The sequence below is a fragment of the Euprymna scolopes genome, chromosome 6 (assembly GCF_053919585.1).
Source record: "Euprymna scolopes isolate OS-2025 chromosome 6, ASM5391958v1, whole genome shotgun sequence".
Taxonomy (NCBI): domain Eukaryota; kingdom Metazoa; phylum Mollusca; class Cephalopoda; order Sepiida; family Sepiolidae; genus Euprymna; species Euprymna scolopes.
The window spans coordinates 93,937,801-93,965,173 of record NC_136487.1 but is presented as its reverse complement, the minus strand read 5'-3'; the positions used below and the strand labels follow the sequence as shown (position 1 = coordinate 93,965,173).

The following is a 27,373-nucleotide window of genomic DNA, read 5'->3' as shown; positions in this document are numbered from 1 at the left end:
ACTTATAATTCTCTCTCTCTCTCTCTCTCACATCATCATCATCATCATCAACAATTTACAAAATGCTCTACAACTCCCAACAAGCTATAATAACTTATGCTAATAGTTACACACATAACCAGTTTACTCTCATATGAAGCAAACCTATGAATAGTTTCCCAACACATCTCTTCTATTTCACTCAGTAATTGGATTTCATTTATTGTTTGATTATGTATACCATATTTTTTTTCAATTATTAATTGCCTGTTAGTCATGGTACATTGGACAATATCAATGTTATTGAATCATTTTTCATTGCTAGAAGAAAGAGATTAAATTTAATCTATTTTTTTTCCTATGTGGCTCTTCTATATTATCTTTACTAAGGATTAAGAAGTAAAACAAAATTTATTTTAGTTATAATGGGTTCTTTGAATATTTATATGAACATTTCTGACACTATTTTATACTCAAGGTATGTGAATTTAGGATTAGTCATAATTATCAGGAAGTTAAAAGAAGAGATTAGGTAAAACTTGTATACTTTTTTGTATATTTTTTTAAAAACTCTTTTTTACTCGTTTTTTTTTTTTTAAAGAAAAGTAAGCTAATTTTATGTGGCATCCCCATGAGTGACACCTAATATTTAAGATATACAGATATAAATAACAATATTGATAAATTATATTTTATAAAAAAACAAACAAATAAATATAACTCTAATCTTGGCACTACAAATCCAGTAATCTACAATTTTTATATTAAAATATTAAGCATTTTTTGTTATTTTGATTTTTCGCTGTCTATTTTTTAAACATGTTTTTTTTTTTTTTTTTTTTTAATTGCAGGATTATATAGCTGCAATTGAGAAACTTCCTGATTATGACCAACCGTCTTATTTTGGCTTGCCGGAGAATATCGAACAATCATCGCAGAAAATGATTAGCAGTCATGTGATTAGCCAACTGCGTGCACTCATGCGATCAGATATGAAAGCAAGCAAATTTGACAAAGATGTTTGGGCCACTGAACTGGGCCCAATTCTTAATCTGTGGAAGAAACTAAATCAGGTAAGACTTCTTAAAGAAAAGGAATACTTTCGTTTACCTTATGCATTTGTGGTTAGTCTTCATATTTATGGCTAATTTTTATTGTATATACTTATATGTAGTAAGCAGAACTGATATCATTAGTCTCATATAGAAAGTCATCTTCATAAATGTTGAAAATCTCAATACTAAATATTATTAACACATAAATATTGATGTCAATATATTTTTGTATTTTTAAAAGACAAAGGTTCTCAATAATATATGTTTTAAATCACATGGTGTGTTTGTATTTCTACTATGAACTATTGGTCATTTTATGGAACATATTTTTTTATAGTGTATAGTCAATAGTTTCCAATGAAAAGAACTTATGCTCCCCCTTTAATTTTTATTTTAAGACATTGCTTAATTTTGAAATAACTAAGTTTTAAATTGTTATCAGCTTTTAATAACAGTCATTTGATTACAAAAAAGAATTTCTGAAAGTTTAATTCAAAATACCAGTTTGTTATAATAATAAAAAATAATGAATATTAGCAATAGATCCAAATTGCTATCTAATAGAAGATTGTATGATATATTAGCTGTACCGACCCGGCATAGCCCTAGATCATTAGCTGAGTTTTTTGTACATTTTTTTAAATTCTATATTTGCTTGTTAAGTTTCTAAGTTGTATTTGAATCTTGTTTAACCTTATGAGAACAAAGCAAGATTTAACAATAAATATAAAACCACATTGGAATTAGGTTGTAGAAATTAAAGTATTTTAATTAATATTATGTTAGGCAAGTAATATCAAGAATTAGATAGTTTAATAATTCACTTAAAAACATGTAATTATTTACTGGGTGACTGAACTTGATTGATCAATGTTCTTTTTTATTAACAACATATATACATGAGTTGAATTTGCTTTTAGGTGATCATTGAAAAACCTCTCTATGTTACAAAGTCTCCAGGTTGAAATAAGTATATTTAAAAAGAAATTGAAGCAGAGTGCCTTTTTTGTTATTTTGTAAAGAACACTGCACAATAGTAATTAAAAAGATGGTTAGTCAGAATCAAATATTTGTTGATCGGCTTAGATGCTATTGAAGTCTAACTTTGAAATCGAACAGACATGATTTTATATATTAAAAGTATTAAAATGCTTCTTAATTGAATTAATAAACAATTTCTGTATCTTTTGCATAATGGTTACAAGAGATTCATACTAAGTGACCTTCATAATACTAAAAAAAAATGTGGGGGTGATATCATTACGTTTTCTTTGCCATGATCATAATTACCTTGAATTAATATATACTATTACATAATGTATTAAGAAATAAAATAGAATCATCTCTTTTAACCTTTCATATTTCTTATCTTAATTATCTTAGTTTAAAAAAAAATATTGACTAATATTTTGTCATGCATGCCTCCCCCGCTTGAAAATTCAGAGGGTGCACATGTGACAAGGGTAAAAAAAATGAAAGGCGATTTAAAAACACAGAAAAGAGGGAGGGAGTTTTTTATAAGCATTTTCTTTTATCAAATATTTATTTCATGCAGACAAGTTTTCTGCATAGATGTATGATTCATTACAGTCCCATTAAGGTTCAAATTTCCTTTCAATTACAAAAAGGTTGAAACAAGAAACACCGAATGTGAGAAATAACAGAGGCAACACGATTTCAATTAATATAAAATAAATTTATTAAAGATAGAAAAAAGAAAAATCTAACAGAAAAGAAAACTTTCAAAATTATGGGGTTTGTATATTCCTAGCGATTATGAACTGAGCGAAAATCCTGGAAAGAAGGATAAGATTAATAGCATAACTGGAAATTACGCGACAGCACAAACAAATTAATTTTCAGTCTGAGGTAGAAAAACGGGCAAATATATATTCATAGTTTTTTTCTTTTTTTGTTTTGTTCTTTTTCTTTTCATATCTTGTTATCTACATATTTAGTACGAGAGAGTTCTTTTGGAGTGGGGGGGGAGAAAGTTTAAATAATAAACTCACAGTTTTTCTATTTTTTTCATCCTCTTTTCATGTCTGTCGTTATTCATTTTCAGTTTTCCAAGATAGTGTCTTTTATTTTGAGTCGCCTCCTCTTCCACACGTATAGGCACATCATGCTGGCTTAAGGGTCGCAGAGAAAATGAGGCTGGACTCCAGCAGGAATGGGGGAAGGAAAGGATTTCGTCACAGTTATCCAGATTTGGCTTCGCCCTCTGCCTTTTCTTTGTTTCACATTTCCATCTAAAAATAGATTTGGTGACATCCTTTTTTTTCTCTTCTTGGCTGATGAAATATTTCTGCCAGTTGAATCCTTGGCTTTCAGGACCGGATCATAGTGTAGTATCTGTTCTGCTGCTACACTTCACTCCTTCTGCCCTCGGTTAGTGGAGGAGAAATTTTTCGGGACTGAGACAATCTTCACTCTTGTTTACATCCAGAGTGCCCTTCTTTGGGGAGCTGGATTTTCCCATATCAAAACTGATCTTGTGTCCAACTCTGCCCTCGTGGGGAGGTAATTAAATAGGAAACAGATGCAGTTGCACGCTCTCGTCCCTTTAGACTGACTTTAGTAGTAGGATTTAAAAAAGGAATGAATTGGTGGACTCTCCCTCAGTTCAAAACAAATATTAATATTTATCCTATTTGCTAACGAATAAGGAAAAAATATATAATGTTGAGGTGGCCGTCTATAACAATTTTAATAAAGAAAAGACATAAGAACAACTAGAAAATTTCTTTACTAAATATAATTTGTTAGTTTTATACTGACTTATAGTCTTTTCTTCAAGTAAATTTCATATTACTGAAATGATTTTATCAAATAACATCTAAAAATGAGGTGAGCTTTCTTAGTTTTAAGTCATCTTTCTCTCTCGGAATGCATTTTTCTTTTCAGCAGCAACAATTACAGATGGAAGCCATTTTTTCTATTTTTTTTATCTGCAGCAAATTTTACTATTATTACCAGAATAATAAAATTGATACATTAATACAAAATAACTATTAAAAAATAGATAGAAACTGCCGGGTAAGAAATAGGAAATATTTGAAAACTTGAAAATTTCAATGCCAAAAAAGACATTCATAAACAATGTCTTTATTTCTAAAAAAAAGGGCAAATATTGTAAGGAAGATAACTCATATTTTAACATTAAGAGTAGAACTTTAAGAAACATTCCATTTTGAGTGTATTTAACTGTCAGACAATGATACAACTAATCAGTAACAAGAATTTTTGTAGTGGCTTTCCATGCAGTATTAATAACGACAAAGTTCAACAAGTTTTAAAACAAAAGCAGCAAAAAAACTTGACAGCTTAAAAGTTTTATGTTGCAATTTTTTTTTTGTAGGGTCAACACCTAATTCAGATGAATGTGACTCCCCCAAACGAGAAATCTGGTTCAAGCTCACCACTTGTATCCTTTCTTCAACTGGAAAAATACAGGGCCATCAAGCTGGTTCAGTTTGTCCATTCTTCACTTGCTAGCCTAAGTAAAGTCATACGAGGCACTCAACTATTGACCAGTGAGACTCAGGCTCTTGCTGCTGCTCTCATGAATCAAGAGGTAATGTATAACAAAAGAGTTTATGTTCGATGATTAAGTTTTCAAAACACTTGCGTTCATATCAGTTAGAAAGTTTTGTTCTTGAAATCACATTCAAATATTATTAAATTTTCTTAAAAAATGAATGCATCATTTATAACTATATATAGAGAAAGAATTTTTGAAAAATCAATGGCATAACTTCAGGATTGTGGTCTGTATGTGTTGAGATTCTTCGTATACAAGTTGCTTCTGTAATATTACCCTGTTACTCATCTAATTTACTTTGTGATCCATTTCTTTGCATGGCTTTTGTGCTGATCACATTTATTTACCTGTCTGTTATAGTCTGTTACCTGAAATAAGATGGGTCAGCATTTGTAGGATGCCAAGTGGATCCACCATGTTTGCTATCAAAATGTTCCTAATGATCATGACACTCAGATCTTTCTTCTGGATCCCACTGTTTGTTTTTTTTTTTTAATATATTAAGTGTCATTTTCATAGTTTTGTTGGCAACACCAAACCCAGGATTGTTTTAACTGTAATCCTGGCACAGGGATAATTTTTATCACATATATAAACATAACAGTACACTATCACACATATTGTATCTATTAGATGTTTACAATAAAGAATGTTGATCAGTATTTATTTGAATAAATGTTTTCAAAACTATATACACATATAGAACATAATTCTGAAGTTATGCCATCAATTTTCTAAAACTCATGTATGTAGTAAAGTTGCTTTTTCAACCTGAATGCTTCATAGGTTAGTTGCTTATCTCCATTCTTATTGCATTAAGTAGAACTGATGACCTGGACCGTCTCCATAACAGGGTGCTAGTCTGTCACCAGTTATACTATCCAGCAAGGTTTGTACTCCTTTATACATCTGAGTGAAGTGCTTTACTTACAGCAGTTGGTATTTGTAAATGGTCACTCATCTATGTATAACCAGGCTCAATGTCAGTTAACTTTATTGATCTGACAGGAACAAATGTGTTGACATAATTTAGCCATAATCACTACATGTATATCTGTGCGATTATACATGGTTTCAGTTTAAAATCCAAATCAGGCCGATATTCTCATCAAATGCTAACAAAGTAGAATCTTAAAATCTTATCAAACCATGAAATGAAATACAAAATGTTGTAGAATTGTAGAATAAACAATTTTTAGAAAGAAACTTACGCAATGTTAAAGCTTTTACTAAAACTGAAAAATTGTACTAAATATTAATACAAGATTGTAGACATAAATAATTTTCAATCCAGATGTATTCTTTAAACCTTATTTTATTGCATTTTTGTAGATTGAATTTTTACTTAGAATGCTATTAAATATTTATTCTTAAAAAAACATACGTAAATATTTAAAAAAAAATGTCAAATCTTCAAAGTCTGCAGTCAAAGATTTTTATAAGAATCCTTCACAATATTTTACATTTGAAATTGGAATGTATGATTGAAGATTACATTGTTTTAATGTTTATTTTCAAAAGTTTAAAAAATTTTCATCAATTTCATTACAGAAAAAGCAATATGTTGAAAATTCAATGCATGTCTCGGCTTCACCCTGCGTGATTTCTTTTTCTTTAGATGTCTATTAAATAAAAAAAAATCTGACTCACATATGTAAATTAACAAAGACAAAACAATTTAAACAGTTCTTAAGAAAAATTAACGCTAGAGTGTATGAATAAGAATTATTGATTTCATAATTGTTCTTACAAATAAACAAGAGAGATAAAAAGTAAACAAGTAAAAACGTTGCTTGTAAAAATATAACAAGATTTTTTTTATACACTGAAATGAGCACACACGTGAATCATCTTAACATGTTGAAATATGAAAAGGTAGATTTATCAAACATGCATAGATGTGCATCAACGGAACTGATCACATGTCATAGAATTGGTCTGGACAAAATAAGGACACTGGACAATGATCTTGCTTCAGGAATTAAACTGAAAAGGTGAAAAACAGATGGATTTGCAACCTTTAAAGTCAGGCTGAAAAGGAAAAACACACCTTTTATATGGGTGACCGTGTGGCTAGTCAACCAGTGATTGATCACCTCATCCTCATGTGATCAGTGGCTATGTGTATTAGGTAAAAGTCAACCCTAACCTATTAAAAAAACAAAGGCTAAATATTTGGTTCGAAAATAATAGCAGTCACATTTAGGTTCATATCTAAGTTTAGAAAAAATAAAATTGATAAGAGTATTACAAAAACAACTTTAAATATTGATTTTTATTTTGTTGAAAATGTTACCTTAAAAATTTTACCTGATATGACTTCTCTTGAATATGTAATAAAATTATCTTAAGATAAACTATATTAGAAAGTGATCTTGTCAAACCTTTGGATTCATAACTTACTTTTACTAAAAGAAATGTGTTACCCCCTCCATAACACATAAGTACACTTTGTACAAGAACAAAGTTTGTTTTTTTATGAAAACTTTGCAATAATCAGAAAATAATGACCATAAAGTTGGAATAGTGCCATTAAAAGAAGTTTTTAGGTGAATCTGAAGCTTTATGTGAACTGTGATCCCCATTTAAAGAAAAACAAAAAAACTATATGCATAACATCAAATTTATATTGTCTATATTTATTATTAATTTTAATAAGATAAGCATGTTTTATTCATCTATTCATAATTCATTTTATAAACTTTTCCTTTGAATTTTACAGACTCCAATTAAATGGTTGGAAAAATGGGATGGACCTGAAGATCCAATTCAATTTATTCGTGGTCTTGTGAGTCGATCGCAGGCCGTTCTTGAATGGGTTGAACGCGCTGAACAAAACCGTCTGCTTGAACAAATTTTAGATCTTTCTGATCTTTTCCATCCAGACACATTTTTAAATGCTTTCCGACAACAAACAGCACGGTATGTAAGAACATTACTGGCTTCTCAAATTCATTCTTTGGGATCTATAATAAAAGTGAAAAGAATGGAATAATCCCTTCGTTTGATATTTTTAGACAAACAAATTGAGTTAATCTTCATACGAAAGGTATATTCACATTATAATCTCCTTGCTCAAATGTGACAATGGTCATTAGAAACAAATGTCCAAGGGTAACATGTGCGTATTGTAAAAAGTCACCGACACTTGAACTCGAAACCCAACGGATAGGAAACGAAAAATGACATATGCAAATTAAGACAATGTCGAATTTGAGCATATAAAAAGTCGGTATTTATTTCATTCAGAGAAGATCGTTTGTTGACTTGGAGTTGTTTTGAATGCACAGTTAATTTGCGTGTCAGTGGAAAGAAAGAAAGATGGATTTTCTATAAATGTTGAAGCGGAAAGAGAAAAAGGATTGTAGTTTTTTATGTGTGCCGAGAACGTTGCAAGCTGAAGAAGAAAAACGTTTTTTTTTGCATGAACATATAACAGCTTTCGGCAGTTAAAAGGAAAACTTTAATTTCAACGCTAGATCCAAAGAAAAGTACAATATCTACTATTTTATTAACTTTTTATATAGTTATACAGGTTGTTCCAATATTAACCATCTATTTTGAAATATAAATTAGTATCACAATAGATGATAAACTTTGAGACAGCCTGTATAAAAATACGGAATAATATGTGATTTGTTAAACAACATTCGTGCAACATACGTTTTTCTTTCTTCTCCCACCTTTTACCCTTTGTTCTTATTCTCCCCAGTTCTTTATTTATATTATTTATTTACACTCTCCTTTTACTCTCCTTTTCTCACGCTACTACTACTACTGCTACTACTACTACTACTATTCTAACTGCTTCTCATCTCGTTTGACCTTTGCTGCTAATCATATGCTTCTACTCTTTTTCTTTTTATTTGCATCATTTATGTCATACTACTATTGCTTGCTCTATTTCCCTTCTTCCACCACTTCTCATCTCATTTACCCTTTCTCCCACCATTTAAAAACATTCAATATGCTAGCAACCAAACAAGTATGATTATCAGAGTTTTACTGTTATATAGATAGTTGAGATTTAAAAATATTAATTTTTATGTGCCAGAATAGAAATCTTTAAAATTTTATTCTTATACTATAAGTTGCTCTTGAGATAAGAAAATATACCTGGGTAGGACTGTTGCCAAGTCATGAACAAAATATTGCATCTTGAATTAAGTAATTTACATTTTAAAGAGGTAAATTATTTCAAATGAAAATTTAGAAAGATGTTTCAAAATTAGAAAGATGCTTCATATGAAAGAAGATAAAAAAAATTGTATTGTTTTGATTATTCAGATACTGTTTTCATCTTGAGTGTTATTTTCACAATGGTTCAGCTGATGTGACTTCCAGTCTTCTTTAGATGCAATTTTAAAAAGTTCTTATTCAACTCAGGAACTTACACGCAATTTCAAATTGAACCACATAAATCCGTGATGCAATGGATAGTACAGCAATCAGTTATAAATGACAGATGAAATTTTATCATTCAATCATTACAACAGGTGATAATAACTAAAAATGACATAATAATTAACGCCTTGTCCTGATTGTGGATGACAGACAAAAAAAAAAAAATACTTCCATGAATTAAATGAGTTCAATTCAAAAATATTTATAGATTCCTGTCAAAAACTAGATTTTATAAGTGATAAGGCCCAACCATGAAAAAATAATCTAAAGAAAAACGATTGGATTTCAAAAAACGTATTTTAAGTAAAAATGTCATGCCGAAATTAGTAAAAATTTACAAAATTATTAAAAATGATCAGATAGCAGATGTGCTAAAGCTATTTTACAAAAAACAAAAACAAAAAACATGTGTTAGTAGTCCACCATTTTTTATTTTGAAATGGTGGATTTGTTAAAATCATATATTACAAGTATCCCTGTCTTTTAAGAATGCTTCCACATTAAGTAATATGATAAAACTATACATTTTATTTTTATTTGTAATTATTTTTTTTACTGAAACAATTTTCAGATTTTTTGTAATTTTTGCTAATTTCAACGTGACCCTTTTTTTTACCTAAAATGCATTTTTTAAAATCCTATTATACTGCATAAGCACAAATAATGCTATGCAGATTAACAATAATAATTATTTAATATATAAATTACAACTAAAAAAATTATTTTAAAATGAGAAGAAATACAGTAATAATTCAAATTTTAGTATGTTATTATGGATGATAACGACTACCAGTTGTTAAAATTTCAGCTTTTCACAGTTGTTATTTCTAACGAATATTAGGCTTTTAAATGTTGTTCCTTAGTTTTGGATGCTACTGTCTGTTGAGTGAATCTTCATTCAGTGTTTCGCATTTGTTGTCCCAATGCAGTAGCAGATAACTGCTTTTAAATTACTTTTCGAACAAGGGAGATGACTTTAGCTTTTAGGTACAAAGTTACTTTTTTTTAATTAAAATATAAAATATTTAAAAGTATTTTCTCGATGGAATTTGTTATCCATTTAACAGTTCCCAAATTTGATGTAATGATTACTAAGTTAGAGAAAATGCACCTGAAGAAGGTAGGAGATTACATCAGTTAAAACGTTGTGAAAGTCACAACCAAGATATTATCATCAATAGTATAAATGCTCCATATTTTATAATCTGTTCTAAATGTTTGAAAATCAATGGTTAATCAGCATATTGTCTTGATTCGGACAGAAACAAATATTTTCGTTGACCAATTCTGTAGATACTTTCAGAAGACAAACTTTGGCGTTAAGTCTTCATGAATAGGGAACACATTTTCAGGATTAGAAATGTCTGAATATGAGCAGTAGAATTTTTCTCTCTCTCTCACACACACACACACACACACACACACAAAGAAAGATAAAGATAAAGGGGCGAACATCTAAACAGTTTGGTCTCCAAACTCTTGTTTTCATGTTTTTATTTGTCTTATTTTTGTCTAATAAACTTCAGTAAACACAGAAAATACTCAATAATTAGACAAGAGAGAAATTATGGTTAATATTTATACAAAAAAAGTATCAAATTTGTTAATTTTTTAATGGAAATTGCTTCAGACAAGGCATGAAACCACTTGATGTAAAGAGTAAAAATAAAAACAAAAAAATACCACTTCATACTTAAGTATGCCCTGTATTTAAGAATTCAGGTGATCGCTCATCCCCCTCTCAGTACAGGCCAATAAGTCTCCTGTGCGTCATGAGTAAGTTGCTAGAATCTGTGTTAAATACAGAAGTAATCAAACATCTCAACAAAAATAACCTTCTTAGTGACACTCAATATGGTTTCCGTTCTGCTAGATCTACAGCAGATGTCATTACAGTTATATCGCATAGGATTAGCAAATCTCTCGACGGTGGCAATCTTTCTAGAGCAATTGCTCTTGACATATCTAAAGCCTTTGATAGGGTATGGCATAAAGGTTTACTTCATAAGATCGCTAGCTATGGTATAGCTGGAAAAGTCTTCTCAATTATTAAATCATTTCTTTCTGATAGGTTCATAAGAGTAGTAGTTGAGGGGCAAAAATCAGAAGCTCACAGTATTAATGCCGGTGTCCCTCAGGGATCCATCCTGGGCCCAACTCTTTTCCTGATCTACATTAATGATCTTCCAAATCATATCCTTACATCATTTGTAGACATTTATGCTGACGACACTACCATTTATGGTACCACATCTAAGACAGTAAACGAGCAAGTTCTCTCCAATTCTCTCTCCTCTGATCTTGAGCACGTAGTACAATGGGGAAAGGAGTGGCTGGTTACTTTTAATGCATCTAAAACCAAGCTTCTCTCTTTACATCATCAACATTCTAATCCACATTTGTCATCAATTGAAATGAATGGCTCTCGTCTTCAGGAGGCCTCAAGTTTTGACAAGCTTCTGGGCTTGACCATTACTCCTGATCTTAAATGGAACACGTATATCAAATCTGTTGCCAAGGCCGCTGGAAAAATGGTGGGATCTTTCTATCGATCCAGTAGATATCTCACTGCTGATGCTATTCTCTACCTATATAAGAGCCAGGTACGTCCAAGGATGGAATACTGTTGCCACATCTGGGCAGGAGCTGCTAGAAAGGACTTGTCCTGCCTTGATAGAGTTCAAAATAGACTTCGTAGCCTCGTAGGAGATGTCCTTTTCTCCTCCTTGCAACCTCTATCTCACAGAAGAGATGTTGCGAGTTTGTCTCTGATGTATCGTTATTTTCATGGAAAGTGTTCAACTGAGCTTCAATCTTTGGTCCCCCCTCGCCAAACTTTCACAAGAAACACTCGTCTAGCTGTAAACACTATCAATAATTTCCCCCACTCTTTATCTGTGGCTAAACCTAAACGTAGATTCCATGAACAAAGCTTCTTTCTTAGAACTGCACGCCTGTGGAATTGTCTTCCGTTTTCCTGCTTTCCGGCTGACTACAGTATGGTTGTGTTCAGGTCTAAAGTAAATAAGTTCTTGATGAGCCGTTCCATATAAGTTATTAAATTTACCAAATTTTCATTACTAATGATTACTATATTGACCAATTTCTACTGTACACTCTTTAACCCTTATCCTTGAGTGGCCTCTGGGCCTTGATAATGTGGTGATGCCTTTGTAAAAAAAAAAAAAAAAAAAAAAAAACTTCAAGGTCAAAAACAAATATGTGTTAGATGGATAGATTCTAACCCAGAAAACAGCAATTCTTCCCTCTTTGTCAAAATCACTGTTCATGGAAACTGAGAACTAAAATACAAAATAAAGGAAGCAAGAGCTTTGAGGCTATTGAAAGTAAATCCAAGGTCCATGGTCTTTAATTGAATAAATGACTAAAAGCATTCAATTGGATGCTAATAGACCAAATTACATTATTGGATGTTTTATTCTAAAAGAAGATCTAAAAATATTTTATTGTTGTAATTGTTGTAGATAAGTCAACAATTTTGAAAATATTGACTCTGTATCTTTATCTCTCCATGAATTATTAAACATTTCATTGATTTGTACTTATAATAGTGATGCCTAATTTTTATTTATCATTCATTTATAAAATCAAAATATATTGTGCACGAAACATACTACATGGTGTTTTTTTTTTTTATTTCAGAGCTGTGAAATGTTCTATGGATACTCTCAAGTTTGTCTGTAGCTGGCAACAGCCTGTTCCAGGGGCACATAACTCTGTACGCATTGGAGGCCTTTTGCTTGAAGGTTGCACCTTTGATGGACACACCTTATCAAATAACCGTTCAGATTCAGCAACAGTTTGTAATCTGCCACCTGCCTATATTTCCTGGATACCTATGGTATGAAAACTATTCAGGATTCTCTCTCTCTGTCTCTCTCTCTCTCTATCACAAACACACACACGAAATCACTGTTATTAAAATATGGTAACTGTTTTGTTTTATCTAAGAAGTCATGTGCTTTGTTGCAAAAACATTGTCAAAACATTACATTGACTAATACGTACATAAAATTAAAAAAAGATTAGCTTCAGGTTAGATCAGATTTTGCTTATTGGCAATGAAAGTTGGTAATTTATTTTATTTTTATACTTTGTTTTGAAGAAAGGGATATGAAAAAATGGGGGTAAAAAAATTAGAAGGCGTGAGAACAGTGTAAGAAAATTTCTTTTTTCTTAATGAGAATAATCGCAAATTATTTTTAATTAGTAGGACCCATGTACCGGCGTTGCCCAATAGAAAGATGCCATAAACCAGAACAATTTTTTTTACCCCCCACCCCCGGTAATCATGAATGTTTGTCTCTACTTTTATTAAAAACATTCGAGAAAATGTGAGAAAAAAAAATCATCTATTATATTTACTTTTTTATTTTTGTTACATTAAATAAAGTAATTAAAAAAACATTTTTGTTTGAAATAGATAATTTTATTGTTTCTTTTTTACATTTTTTCTTACATTTTCTTAGTAAAAGTAGAGTTACGTCCCTTAGACAAACAGGTCTTTCTTCATAATTGCACCACCCCCCCATCCCCGCCTTGCAAACAAATTAAATTATGATTATCTGGTGCATTATCATATCTGTAGCACATAAAATACTGATTGTGCATAAACTGCCAGAACTTTTTAACACAGAGAGATATTATTATTATTTCTTTCAGCTTTAAAGTTTTTTATAAACTTTAAAGCTGAAAGAAATGAATAGCTTGTTCGATACCTATTCATCAGACTATGTAATCTTTAAAAAAAATGAAAATAAGTTATTGATGGAATTGTTGTACTAGAACACCTGAAAACAAATGAAAATATGATGATCTGGTGCAAACAAACATATTCATATCTGAAAAAAAGTTATTCTTAATTATACAATAATCATTTTTTAGTTTCTTGCTCTGTTGTAATAGTGAAATGCTGAAACAGATTTGCGCATGAAGATTACGTATACTGGTGGCTCTTTTTATGCCCGGTAGTTGCTGCTGTGTGATAGGCATCCACTGTCAGCCATGCCAACTGGTGACTGTAATCATTGGTGGTCATATTCACTTGCAGATGTTGTTAGTGGCAACTCCTGTCTGTTTCTCTTTGCTAAAATGAAATGATTTGGCTTCCACTATTGGACAGTGGGAGACCAAATCCCGATTAATTACAAAATACAAACAAATCAAGGAGCACACTATTTCTCATTCTACTGTATATGTACCAAATTAAAAATATAGGTGACCCAAATAGAAAGTATTGGTACTTAGGCAGAATAAGGAGTGTGCTATCATTGGAATTTTATGGACCATTTATGTAAAAGTTGGAAGGTGTCGAACGAAAGTATCACGATTTTTTTTCGTCCAAATGCTAGCAAAATATTTAAAAAAAAAAAAAAAAAAAAGAAAAGATTATGAAGTGAAAAAAATGAAAAACTATATTTTTTTGTTATGACGAAACTACAATAAATAATTATTGTGCAATGTTTACGAACCTTTAAGAAAATTAAATTTCAAAGAAAAAACCACAATAAATATATATGTTTTTGAATAACAAACAACTTATAGCAAACAAAAATATTTTTATTTTAATGATGTTTTTTGAAATTGAGATAAATATTTTAATTTTTTTGTTCTAATAAAGCAATGATAGCAAATAGATGGTGAATGTCGGTAATCGATAAAAAAAATCAGAACACAGTGTAGAATATATTTTCACACAATGACGGCAACAGCCAGATAAAAAATGGTGTGAAAAGGAATACATTTACAACAAATGTTAGCAAAGCTAAGTTATTTTTCCAACTATTTGATTAAGTTTTTTGTGTTAACTTTTGTTAAAGTTGTTTGTTTTTACTTTAAAATAAAATTAGTGTAAAGTCTGTCACTAAAAAACGAAATGAAATATGGTAGTAAAAGATCCATAGTTGGGCCTTGATAATCGCTCAAAAAATTGAACAGTAAACAAAATACTTGTTGAACATAATATTTTCACATGAATTATTTGATATCAAAACTCAATTTGACTGACTATAATGATATCACCATATTTTATTTTTGTTATAACTCAACAGGCTGTACACAACTTATATTTTTAAGTAAAAGATCACTTTAAAGTAAGTAAAAAAATAAATAAATAAGCATATCGAGGTAAATAGAAGAATCGATTTTCGTAGTGCTGGCATCTGAATCTGCTTAAAACTAAAATACTGACAATGAAAATCTTGGAAAAAAGACAAAACGATGTAGTTGTGTGCTCATCTGTTATTATTAAAAGTAGAAAATATCAATTGAGGTTTACATACTTATGTATTTAACGAACCAGAGACGTAATTCGGCATTTGTCCGGCGCATGACGGCAACAGCCGGATAAAACCGAGCATTGCTGATAAAATAAAAACAATGCTACAAAATAACTGTAAAATGAAATTGTAAATGAAGAAACATCCAAAATTAAATAAAAAGCAAAAACCTACCGTTCATTTATGTTTTTTTATTATTATTAGTATTATTGTTTGAAATTGTTTTCTGTTTGCAAAATAAATACATATAAAACATTTTTTGTAAACAAATAATAGTAATTATTTTTTTTAATGAAACGTTTTTTTTTCAACTATTTACGTAAAATAACCAACAAAAATGACATTTGTAGGATAATTTTTTTTTGTTTAAACAAATAATAGTAATAGTTTTTATTATGAAACTTTTTTTTTTTCAACTATTTACGTAAAAAAAAGAATCGTAAAAAAAAAGGAAAGGAACAAAACTTTTTTTTTTTTTTTTAAACCAGGATTTTTTTTTTTTTTTTTTGCCAGGAACATTTTCTCAGGAGGATGTATTTTCCTCAGACTTTTGGAGGGCATCAGACAACAAAATGGATGGAAATGAGATAGTGGATGTGATAGGAAGCTCCTTACCAACCGGGTAGCTTTTGGCAATGTGGGTTCATATGGAGTCAAACGGCTGTCTACCAAACTTTTGTCTCCACATAAACTCTAAAAGATATGTGTCCAACAACTCCCGGTTGGTTCCACATTCTCATTTATTGTGCTGCTTTGCTTCCTTCCACATCTGCTCCACATGATTTGTTGTTGCCTGTGTTACGGGATCTACAAAATTAAGGCTGTGGTGGTGATTCACCGTTAAATGGTGATACCCCTCTCCTCCCACTTTGCTGTAAGCCCTCCAACAGTCTGATACGACCGTGGTCCCTGGCAGAATGTATTTTCTTATTAGTGGAAGGAGTGTTTCGGCATTCCTATTTGGTACGTTAACCAAAAAACCCTCCCTCCTTTTTGGCAGGGTCAGCGTATCCACCGAAGACCCAGACCGACGTTGTATTTCCGGCGGTTGAAGACAGACTCGTCGATTTCGACCGTATGGCCTGGGCCTCCTATCTGCCAGGGATTCCTGAGAAAGTAATCCCAGCATATATTTTGCATGAAAATTCTTCCAGTCCACAATTGTGTGGCGTGACCGCAACCCACATTCATGTTGGAGATTCCTAGTCGCCGCCATCTCAAACGCCCATATCGAAATTCTCATCTGCTGCTCGATGCGTGTGCACACGCATTGAGTTGAAACTAAGCGCGCAGCATTTTGATTGGTTGATGATCATGTTTTGTCAGACAGCAGCAAAACCTGAGCTGTTGACGTCATGCGCCGGACAAAGCCGAGCAAATGCTGAGTTACGTCTGGTTCGTTAAATGCACAAGTACCGAGATTTATCATCTGACTCTGTAAGAAATATCATGAATGTACCCGGTATTCAGTTTTTGTATGTAATTTAAAAGGCACAGAAAAGAAGAGCAAGTATTTATGCATTTAAGATGTGTCCAGCGTCAAAGGGACGTAGCCAGCAATGGCGACCACGTGAAGTGAATTAGGTAGCAAAGAAGAAGAAAAACTTGAAACATCATAGAACATTTTTTAAGTTTTTTTTTTGTTCTCAGTTGTTGAAGGAAGCAAACAAATAAGTAAGTTGGCTGGTGATGTTTGATGTTCGTTTGAGTAAAATCTATGTTTAGTACAAGAAGTGAAACCTTATCAGATAATATCAGAGAATGTGTTAGAGTGAGGCAGATCATCGACTAACACCATCTTGTTTTTTGTTGAGCATTCTAAAATGGCATTTCATTAATCCAGTATAACTTTGCGGACAGCCAATCAAATTGCTCAGAGCTTAATAGTGACAACATAAAGGAGCCATCAGTATTTACATATAGTAGGCATAATGGGTAAATGTTAAAAGTACAAAACAAAAAATAAACACTGACGGTCTGACCGGTATTATGTAGCTAATTTAACAAAGTTCTCGATCTTGTCTGGGAGCATAAGAGTAGATATTTTAAAACAGGTAAAATCAACTGCTACCTTCTAAAAGTATGATTAATTTAGGAGAGTTATTTTGGCCAGACATAATTTAGGATATTAGGAAAATGAATAAAATCAAATGAAAATTACTGGAAAATATGCATCAGCTATTGGCAGATAGTATGATTATATTGACTTTATATGTGTCGTCTATGTTTGTATTCTTATAATGCTTTTTTTCTAGAGGGGAAAATCATCTTCATTCTATTCATATAGAGATAAATTGTTTTATAAAAGATTAATATTTGATTTCATAAAATAATAAATAAATGATAGAAATATAAATGTTCAGATTATTCTGTCATTAGTAAGAATTTAAGGTCAAAGATATATCTATCTATATAATTATAAAACTCAAATGACCTTGTAACGATGTATCAGGTAAATTGCATTTGAGAAACTTGAGGTAAATTGCATTTGAGAAATGAAGAGATTTTAAATAAGAAATGTTTATTTTTTATATTTTCTTTTCTTTTCCAGAATGTTCAGAGCAATAAACTGGAAAGCATTTCTTTGCCTCTGTATTACAGCAGTGACAGGGACCGTGTGGTAACGTATTTGGATGTACCCTGTATTGGAACAGAACCTAGTCAGTGGCTTCTTTGTGGAGCAGCCATATTCCTACGCAGCAAGACATCCTAGTGAACTGCAAAAATGTCTGCACCATTTTTGTGTCTCGGCTGAGCCTTTACATTGCAGAGATATTATTTTGAATGCATATCACTTTTTTCTTTTATTTCCCAGTGACATCCATCATTTGTACCAATATATCATTTTTTTGTTTTAATTCTTGAAGGATTAATTTGTCTAGTTTACAATTAATTCTAATAACACTGCAGAATTTCAGTATTTTTAATGAAAAACCTAGAGTTTACAACTTATCTGTTATATTTGTTTGTTAGGCTTTTTGTTTCAGTCATTTTCTTAATTAAATTTTTAAAAAAGAAAAACATTATTGAAGAGAACTTCTGGCAGATAAATTGATCTTATGGGATTTTAAAAGTTTAACCTGAATAGTATTTAAGCTGATAGATCGATATTTGCTTCTAACTAGCCACCTTTCTGTTTCTCTTTTTGTGCCATTTTATTTGATCTAAAAAAAAAAAAAAGGTACTTCGTTTTGGTTTCTTAAGAAAATGAATTATTTCAGTCTGTAAAAATTTTCAACTAAGCACATTCTTCACTAATGCCATTAAATGAAAAATCTACTAACAGCATTAATAAAAAAACATTTCACTATTTTCCTATTGATTTTCGTTTATTAGATTTCTTCTTGCATGAATATTGGCACACTCATTCCTTAACATTTCTTGATTATCACACCTAAGCGTTTTTCAGTGATACCAAATATTTAAAGTACTATTTTAAGACTTCAAAATGTAGATTAGAACACTGCATATAGTATCTAAACTCGACTAATCTAGTGACTTTCATTATTTTTCATTGTTATTAATCGCATATTTATTAAAAAAGAAAAAAAAAAGAAAAAAAAGTACTTTATAAAATGGACAGCTTGGGCCTTTTAAAGTTACTTCCCTTGGTCGTGTTATCAAGTTACCTCTCTTTGACTCACGACATTGATCTCTCTTCCCATTAAATAAAATTACGATGTAGTGTGTGCTAAGTGTATGCATGTTCCTCACCTATTCGTAATTTTGCTAGGTATAAATTGTTCTTTTTAATGTAATAATGAAAAAATAAATAAAGGCAAACTTTTCACGTTGCTATTTTGAAAAAAACAAAACGACAAACAAACAAAAAACTGTAAACATAACTATTTTGTATTACTTTTTTAGACTCTCTCCACCTAGCAATATGTCACCACTCGGCCCGGGCAACACTGGCTGGTTACGGCTAGTATAAAATATTAGTATACAGATTAAATTCTGTTCAGTGTTTCATCCAACAGTTCCCAAAAATGTCTGCAAAATTTCTTTCTTTTTTTTTTTTTTGTTTACAATTATTATCAATCCAGTTCAACACAACACACAACAGTCCCTAAAAATGTCTGTTCTTTTTTTTTTACAATTGTTTCTGAATTTATCAAGTTTAATTAAAAAATATTCTACTTCTTATGACCAACATTATCGTTTTTTCATTGTTTGATTTTGTTATTGTTGTATTTTGAACTTTATCAAAAGAAACAATAATTTGCAATGTTTATCATAATACCATTAGAATTAAAGATTCAGATCTTTTTACTCATTCAAACTTTTGAAAGGATTTTTCCTTGTATTTTGATATAACCTCAATTTACTAAATCCGTTCATGATTAGTATTTGAAGCTCCTGTTTTATTTTAGTGTAGTAAAGTAAGAGAAATAATTTCCCTCAACTCACTTATAGATTTTCGGCGCTTCTACACTATCAGACCAAAATTTCGGAAATCGTAAAATTGAATTTCACATGAAAACAATGGTATCTACGTATTCCTCATATTTTAAAAATGATTATATTAAAAAATTATGAAAATCAATAAGGTAGAGAATTATTTATTAAAGAAAATAGAATTTCAAGAAAATGATCGGTTTTGCTTATGTAAGACACAGGAGAGTTCAAAAGGGAGGTAATTTTCCATTTCAATTTATTTTATAAAAACAAGATGGCCGCTATTTTTCACCTGCTAACATGATTAAAGTTTGTTTTTTTAATAATTCAGTAATATTCAGGTAATTTCGACTGCATACTGTGGAAGCTAACATTGTAATTTATTAGAATTGGCAAAAAAAAAAAAAAAATCAGTAGAAAAAAATTGGTTTTTATCTGAAAACTCCATTTATCAACTACAAAATTTCGTTCTGATAGTGTAGAAGCGCCAGATTTTCTCGTCAACAATTTATATATTTACAAAAATTTCTTTTTTCAACTATGGATTTTGTGTATAACAAAGATTGTATTTATTTGTTTTGAAATGGAAATAAAAAAACATTTTATAAAGAAAACAACTTTTTCATCGAAAGAAAACACTAAAATGCAATTGGCTATTGGAATTTAATCTTTTAGAAGTCATAAATAAAGACAAGTGTCAGACTTAGAATGTTTTTGTACCTCAAAGGAAAATATTTTGATTCAATTCAATCGGTACTAATAATGCACTTACTGATCCGTGCTATTTTGAAATCGTATTTCCAAGTTTAATTAAAGTTTTTTTTTTTTATTCAATTATAAGGTTAAAGTACAGAATAGGTACAAAACACCCTCCCCATGTTAAGAAAGGCTTTTTAAATAATAACGGTATTATTTCAGCACGGATCAATAAGTGCATGAGTACCCTCCAATCAAAACAGATTTTTTACTTTTTTGCTTTCAAGCAAAAAAAGTAAAAATCCTTTTTGATCCTAAAACAAAATTTTTTCGGTACTTGTCAATCAAGACATTAAAAAATGAAAATATCGAAAAAAGTTTTAATTGTACGTATCTGTTATAGAATGAAGTTCTCCGAAAAAAAAAATTTCACTTAATTTCATCAAGTAGTTTTTTTTTTTATTTTTACAGCGAAAAAGAATTTGTTATGATACCGAGCAAAAGGTTCGATTTTTAGGAAGAAACGCTAGTTATTAAAGATGGGGAGGGAGTATCGGCGCTTTAACTCCCATGGCGGTTTTAAAATTCAAACGAAATTTTTAAAAAATCCAAGCCTTCAACGTGTTTTTCCGCTGTAAAAAAAAAAAGAAGCCAAAACTATTCGATCAAATTAAATTTTTTTTTTTTTTTTTTGAGATCTTCAGTTCAAAACGGATACGTACAATATAACCTTTTTTTCGATATTTTCATTTTTTAATGTCTTGATTAAACAGTACAAGTACCATTTTTTTCTTTTCATTTCCACTTTCGTTTGCTTAAGGGAAACAACTCGTGTAGATAAAACATTGTAAAAGATGAAGAGTTGCATTTATTTTAATATTTTGTATAACAAATTAATGTATATAAAACAATAGTTGTTTATAATCAAACAACAGTTAGAGAAACTAACTGACAATAATATGGCTCATCATTACAAAGTGCCTATTTGTCCCTATATCAGTTGAATCCGTCCATTTCATGCTGAAACCATATCAGAATGAATTATCTCCCTTTGAAAACACTCCAAGGAATGAAACTTTCTTTTTTTTTTTTTTATCTATAAAGCAATCGCATATGTATTTGATTAGTTGTAAAAATGCTCTTAGCGTTTATTATATTTATTTGTAACTCCTCGTTTTGAAAAAGGAGGAGACCATTTTCAAATAAACAATTATAAAGTTTGTTTTTTGTTATTTTTTAAATCTTTTTTTTTCTATAAATATCTGCTCAGCATCTGTTAATTTTTTTCCATATCAATTTAAAAATATAAATCTGCATGTTTTTTTCATCAAAAACTCTGCTTCTTTTCAAGATATCTCATCTCGCACTTTATTTTATTTATCTATTTATTATTATGCCTTTTGTGCATCTCACTTGACTCTATAATCCTATTTCGGCTTCAAATTCAACATACATGTATAGTAGTATGAAAGTATACTTAGGACAAGTAAGCTACACAGAAACCTTTTATGCTTCATTCCTAAAGAAATCATCAGGCTAATTGTGTGTATTTATATTTTAAGGTTGGTTTTATAGTGTTTACTATGGCTACAAGCCAATCAAATAGTTTGGTTTTATTACTCTTCTCTACCTGTTTAGTAGCAGGAATCAATGGGTGTCACTCTCTTTGTTTAAAAAGGGGTTTGGCACTCCCCCACCATACTTTTACATATAAGAACTAAAAACATTCATGTCAAGTTTTTATTTTCTTAAATTCATGTTTGAGTTATGAAATTTTCATTGATTTAATTATTTAATTTTTTTATAAGTAGTTAGAACGACTCCAAAATTTGAATTTTCACGCAGTGTGTTATAATAATTGAATAAATTACATATATTGTTGTAATCAGTCATGCCCACTGGCTTCGTACCATAAGTAATCATTAATGACACACGATTTTGGTGCTTTTTTTTTTACTTTCGGGTCTACATAAGCATTTCACACAAAATTTCTGCAGAATATTCTCTTTTTACTCTTATGCACCCAAACAAGGTGTATTACCATTCTGATGTAAACGGGCTACTATCTGGGATTGTGTAGAGTTTAGTAGTAAGATGTTCACGTTACATTTAAACTTCTGCATGCCAGTACAGTTAGTAAAGTAGGAAAGGAATTCCAAAATCTAGTAATCTGGGGGAAGAAAGTAAAGTACGACGCTTTCTGGCATCTAAGAATCTCAACAGTATAGAGGTGGGATTTTGCTGCTTGTCGGGTTGATTGGGAGTGTGTACACCGAGGGAGGACACAAGTGCTATAAAGTCACCAGAGCACATTCCATTAAATACTTAGGTCGTAAAATTTTGTAGTTAAACTTTTCTCTATTTCTTCAGTTCATTCTTATATTTTTTGGTCTTGAATTTTGTATTCTTGTTTTTGTTTTTATTTTTTTACATTTGCTTTTTTTAATTAATGCATGTTGTCAATCTAGTTTATTATTGTGTAGTTTTTGTGTTCAGTTATTTCCCTTGCAGTGGTTAATATACATTTTTATCAATTAAAGAGGAAGTATTTACTTTAACAGAGTTCAATAAGTGAGTAGAGCTCAATAGTAGTAGCAGTAGCATGAAAATATATCAATGCACTTAGCTTCATGATTGCATGTGGGAATGAAACATAGTCGTCACTGTGTAGCTTCACTGTTATAAATATATTTTCATACTACTACTACTACTAAGCTCTACTCACTTATTGAACTCTGTTAAAATAAGTACTGAAATCTATACAAACTATATTATATCACCTTATATAGGTACGTGCAAAATGAATGACCGATCCCTAAAATACATAAACACTTTAATCTCTCCTTTCATTTAAAAATTTACCAAAATTCAGAGAATCAACCAATTTTAATGAAATATTCAGTATTCATTAAATAACAATCGCAGAATTTAATGAATCTATTATATTTTTCTTAATTTTAGTAAAAATGTATTATTTTTTGTTAACAAAAACATCTTTGCTAAAGTTAAAATTTTAAGTACTAAAAAACAGATGCATGAATTTCTGTTTACTTGTTTTTATATAAAAATAAAGCATTGTAGATGTTAATTAAAAAAAAAGTATTGTGTTTACAACAAACTTTTGAATGTAATTATTTAACAGTTTGATTTCAAATATTTCGAAGAGTAAATTTTGAAAAGTGATAACGAGCTGGCAGAGCATTATATAAGTTAGATTCAGACTCAGAATAGATAGTCTCAGCCTTGAAAGTCTCTCTCCCATTGAACCAAATTCTCAAGTGTATGTTTTATACAAATGCAAGTCATATAATGACTTCCATGGAAACTACAATACAGTTACCTTTAAATCAAATGTCAACAAATATTTTTTTGAGTTGACCTCTGAAACAATGACTTTTTTCCATTCCATTTATCGTTTTCAACTCTCGGACGTAATTGTGGGATTGTAATCAAAATTCGTCAAAAAAATAAAAATAAATAAATAAAAATAAGGTGGAAACAAAGTGCACGAAAAGGAGAATATATACAATGACACAAAAGTTAATTCAATTCAATATTTAAAAAAAAAAAAAAAAAGCTAAAAGCTTCTTTTGCATTCCAAAGCATATTTAATTTCTGAACTAACAATAAAAAGAAGTCCAATAAACTAACAAATCATTTTGAGCATAAAAATATATAAAAAAATGAGTCTCTACATAAGAGACAATTCTTTCAAAAATCATTATCGTTTCAAGCGATAACAAAGTTTTAACAAATACTGATTCTGGTAAATATTATCGTCCAAAACGATAATGAAAAATACAGAAAACAAACGAGAGCTAGTGTCGCTTTTCCACCCAAATAAGAAAAACAGTCTTACTTGAAAAATAATAATAAAAGAGAGGGGCGGGGCTGAAAAGAGAAACATTTAATAAAACTTCAAAAAAATTTTTATAAGATTAATTCTTTAAAATGTTCTTTTTTTTCTTTCAGCTTTCAATATATTTTCCTTTTAAATAAGTTGCTTTGGACGAAATTCTTTTTTTGAAACAAAACCTTCTCAAAGTTAATAAATCATTGTTTATTTTTTTACTCATAAAGTTAATAATTTTTAATCCATCCTTTTATCTTCAAAGGGGGACTTCATTTCGAAAAGATCCCTTTGAGATAATTCTTTTATTTTCTTTGATCTCTTCAGGGTTTTTTTTTTTTTTTTTGTTTAAAAACCTATGTTTTTTTTTAATGTTTTCTTTATGGGGTTTCTAGTGCTTATTAATAAAGAACCTCTGATTTTTTTATCCTTTCTTTCAAAGACATTTTCCTTTGAAGAAGAAATGTTAACGTTAACATGTCTTCATTCAAAGTTGGAATATCCGGAAGTGTATTTGAACAGATATAAAATAGATATAAAAAAAAAATTTTAAACACTAAAAGCGGAACTACCACAGGTGTAAATTCCGTTATATTTATATATGTATAAAGCGTGCCGCACTTTGTCATTCTAATCATTATGAGTGTATATACAGACACCAATACATGTCTCTTAAATGTATAATCTCAATGCGTGTATGAAGGGGTACATCGTAACATTTCAATAAAACATACGTATAATTAAATAAACACAATTTAATAACATCAGAATGGAGTGTGTGGAGGTGACATGTACTTATGCAACAAAGGACATGGTCTGCATAGCAAACACAGAAAAAGACAACATACATTTTTATAGTTTCATATTGGTTCCTTTTCTTATTGCTAGCTGCGCTTTTGTGGACGCTGAAATAGAGACTCTTCTAACTTTTAACTCTAATGCATGCAATAACATCAAGACAACTTCTTTAATCCAGTTTAACTTTGTTTCTCGGTTGCATTCATTCAAAGTTATCTGTCAGGTTGTCTTTACTTCTTGACTGTAAAGTCCCCTTTAGTTTCCGCAGGGCATTAGTCGTCATGATCTTGCTAACCGAATCTCTCGACCCCCTAATGTGGTCACCAACCTAGATATAATCAAAACATCTCCTTTGTTCTCAAAATCTAGTTACATAGTCTCTTCCATTTGGGAAAGACCACGTTTTATTGTAAAATCCTAACCATTCTGTTTTGATTTTTCAGAGTGTTACAATTTTTCCCCTTTTTATCTAACTAGCACAGCTATGCAAACTGCACAGTTAAACTAGCTAATGTACCTGAGTCTTCCACCATAAAGTTCTAATCTGTTACACATGCAGCGAATCATGAACACTGTCACCCTGTCAACAAGTTGAACAAGACAGGGGTAAGCTGATGCTGATGACGGCGAAGATGATGTAATTATGGGGGAGCAAGGAACAGGCAAGCTGATATATTGTGGCAAAATCTTGATCTCCCTCCTTTACTCTGATACTGCTAAATGGACAAGAAAATAAATTTCCCAAACTTTTCATAGTAATGTTCATCAATCAACTCACAATATCATTCATTCTTTTAACAAATGGCGATTCATTAGGATTAAAAAAATTTCAAGAAGTGCAGGTTCATTTGCTTAAATGTCCTTAATGTTAACCGTCATTACACACCCAGCAGTAAATACTCGATCATGTATGAAGAAACTTGTATCTTGTATTCCTGAATAACTACTACTACTACTACTACTACTCTTACTGTAATTGTTGCAAATGGAAATCCTTTCATGCTGAAAATGTAGTTCATATTCCTCAAAGACATTGCAAATTTTTGTCCTTCCATTTATTCATTTTACGTCTTTAAATCCTTTGTACTCAACGGATTTCATTTTTTGCTATTTGTACACTAATAATATTTGTACACTAATAATATTTGGAAAGGCATCAACCCTAAATTTTTCCTCAGAGAGGATCAAGATAGCAAACCTGAGTTCAATGAATCATCTAGAGTAGGTATTGCGTTTTGGCAAAGATTGATCGTTATCTTTGATTGCAACCTTATGTAAATAGTGATTGTTAGCTTGTGTGGATTTGGACAAGGGTCACACTGAGTGCATGGCAATAACCCAAATCTGCAAAACAGGATCATTCCCAGGGTTAAACGAAAGATGGGTAACATAAAGTTGAGGCAAGGGGCAGCAGGTCAAACAGCATAGACAAAACAGAAGTATGAGATGATGGATGACGTTACGTTTTTTGAGTTGGGAAAAGGCAAAGGTTTTCAGATGAATCGTCTGTGGAAGCCGTATGACATAGACTGCACAAAGTATAATAAAGTATAAAAATGTAAAAATAAAACTGACAATTACAAAATGTGCAAAATGTTACACTGACCTAGCATCAATTAATCAAAGAATTTATCTAAATAATGAGCTAAGAGAACCTTCTCTCCGGTATGAGTCAATTCTTTTCAAAGATAAAACTTTTAAAAAGAAGCGGCATCATCAGACAAGGGCAATAAAAGGAACATTTGATTTGGTTATTGCAAATACAACAAGTTGTATTTGCCACCAATCCTCTATTTAAGCCACCAATCCTCTATTTAAAATTATTTTAACAGCTTGTAACTCTTGTTTAAAATCCCATAAGTGTCACGAAAGTTACATGACAAAAAGGAGACTAATTTTGGATTTAGACATATCCTCTTTTGAAACGAAGGAGAAAAATATGTGGTTAGAAAAGATGTTTCTGGCTGATTAGAAAAAGATCGCATATTTTTTTACTCATCAGCCTGTATGCAAGCCACATCAATCTGACTTGACATAAATGTAATGGACAATATCCACCGGCCGCTTAACTGATGAAGATGCTTATTCCCGAGATTCGAATGGGAAATTATTAGAAATAAACTCTGTTCATGGAAATTCTGTTTTATGTTATGAACACCTGGAGGGAAGGAGAAAAGTATTTTGCAATTGTCATAGAAAAGAGTTCCTGCTGTGAATGTCTTAGAAGGAACAATCAGATACTAAAGCTCAATTGAACACCTAGAGAAATAACAATACATTAAAGAAAGACTATCAATATATTTTCTCTGAGAAAAATGTTGTAGAAAACAGGAGATCCTTTACTAGATTG

At 30.6% G+C, this 27,373-nt stretch overlaps 1 protein-coding gene across 1 annotated transcript in view; it reads left to right on the top strand.

Annotated features, from left to right (window-relative positions):
- LOC145277804 (cytoplasmic dynein 2 heavy chain 1-like) overlaps positions 1-18,302 on the top strand; it is a 253,964-nt gene extending 235,662 nt beyond the window's left edge. The window contains exons 72-76 of the mRNA XM_080129659.1: positions 831-1,052; positions 4,396-4,611; positions 7,301-7,500; positions 12,646-12,844; positions 17,833-18,302. Of these exons, the coding sequence (XP_079985785.1) occupies positions 831-1,052; positions 4,396-4,611; positions 7,301-7,500; positions 12,646-12,844; positions 17,833-17,994 (999 nt within the window). The 3' untranslated portion in view covers positions 17,995-18,302. The remainder of the gene's footprint in view (positions 1-830; positions 1,053-4,395; positions 4,612-7,300; positions 7,501-12,645; positions 12,845-17,832) is intronic.
- The last annotated feature ends 9,071 nt before the right edge of the window (positions 18,303-27,373 follow it).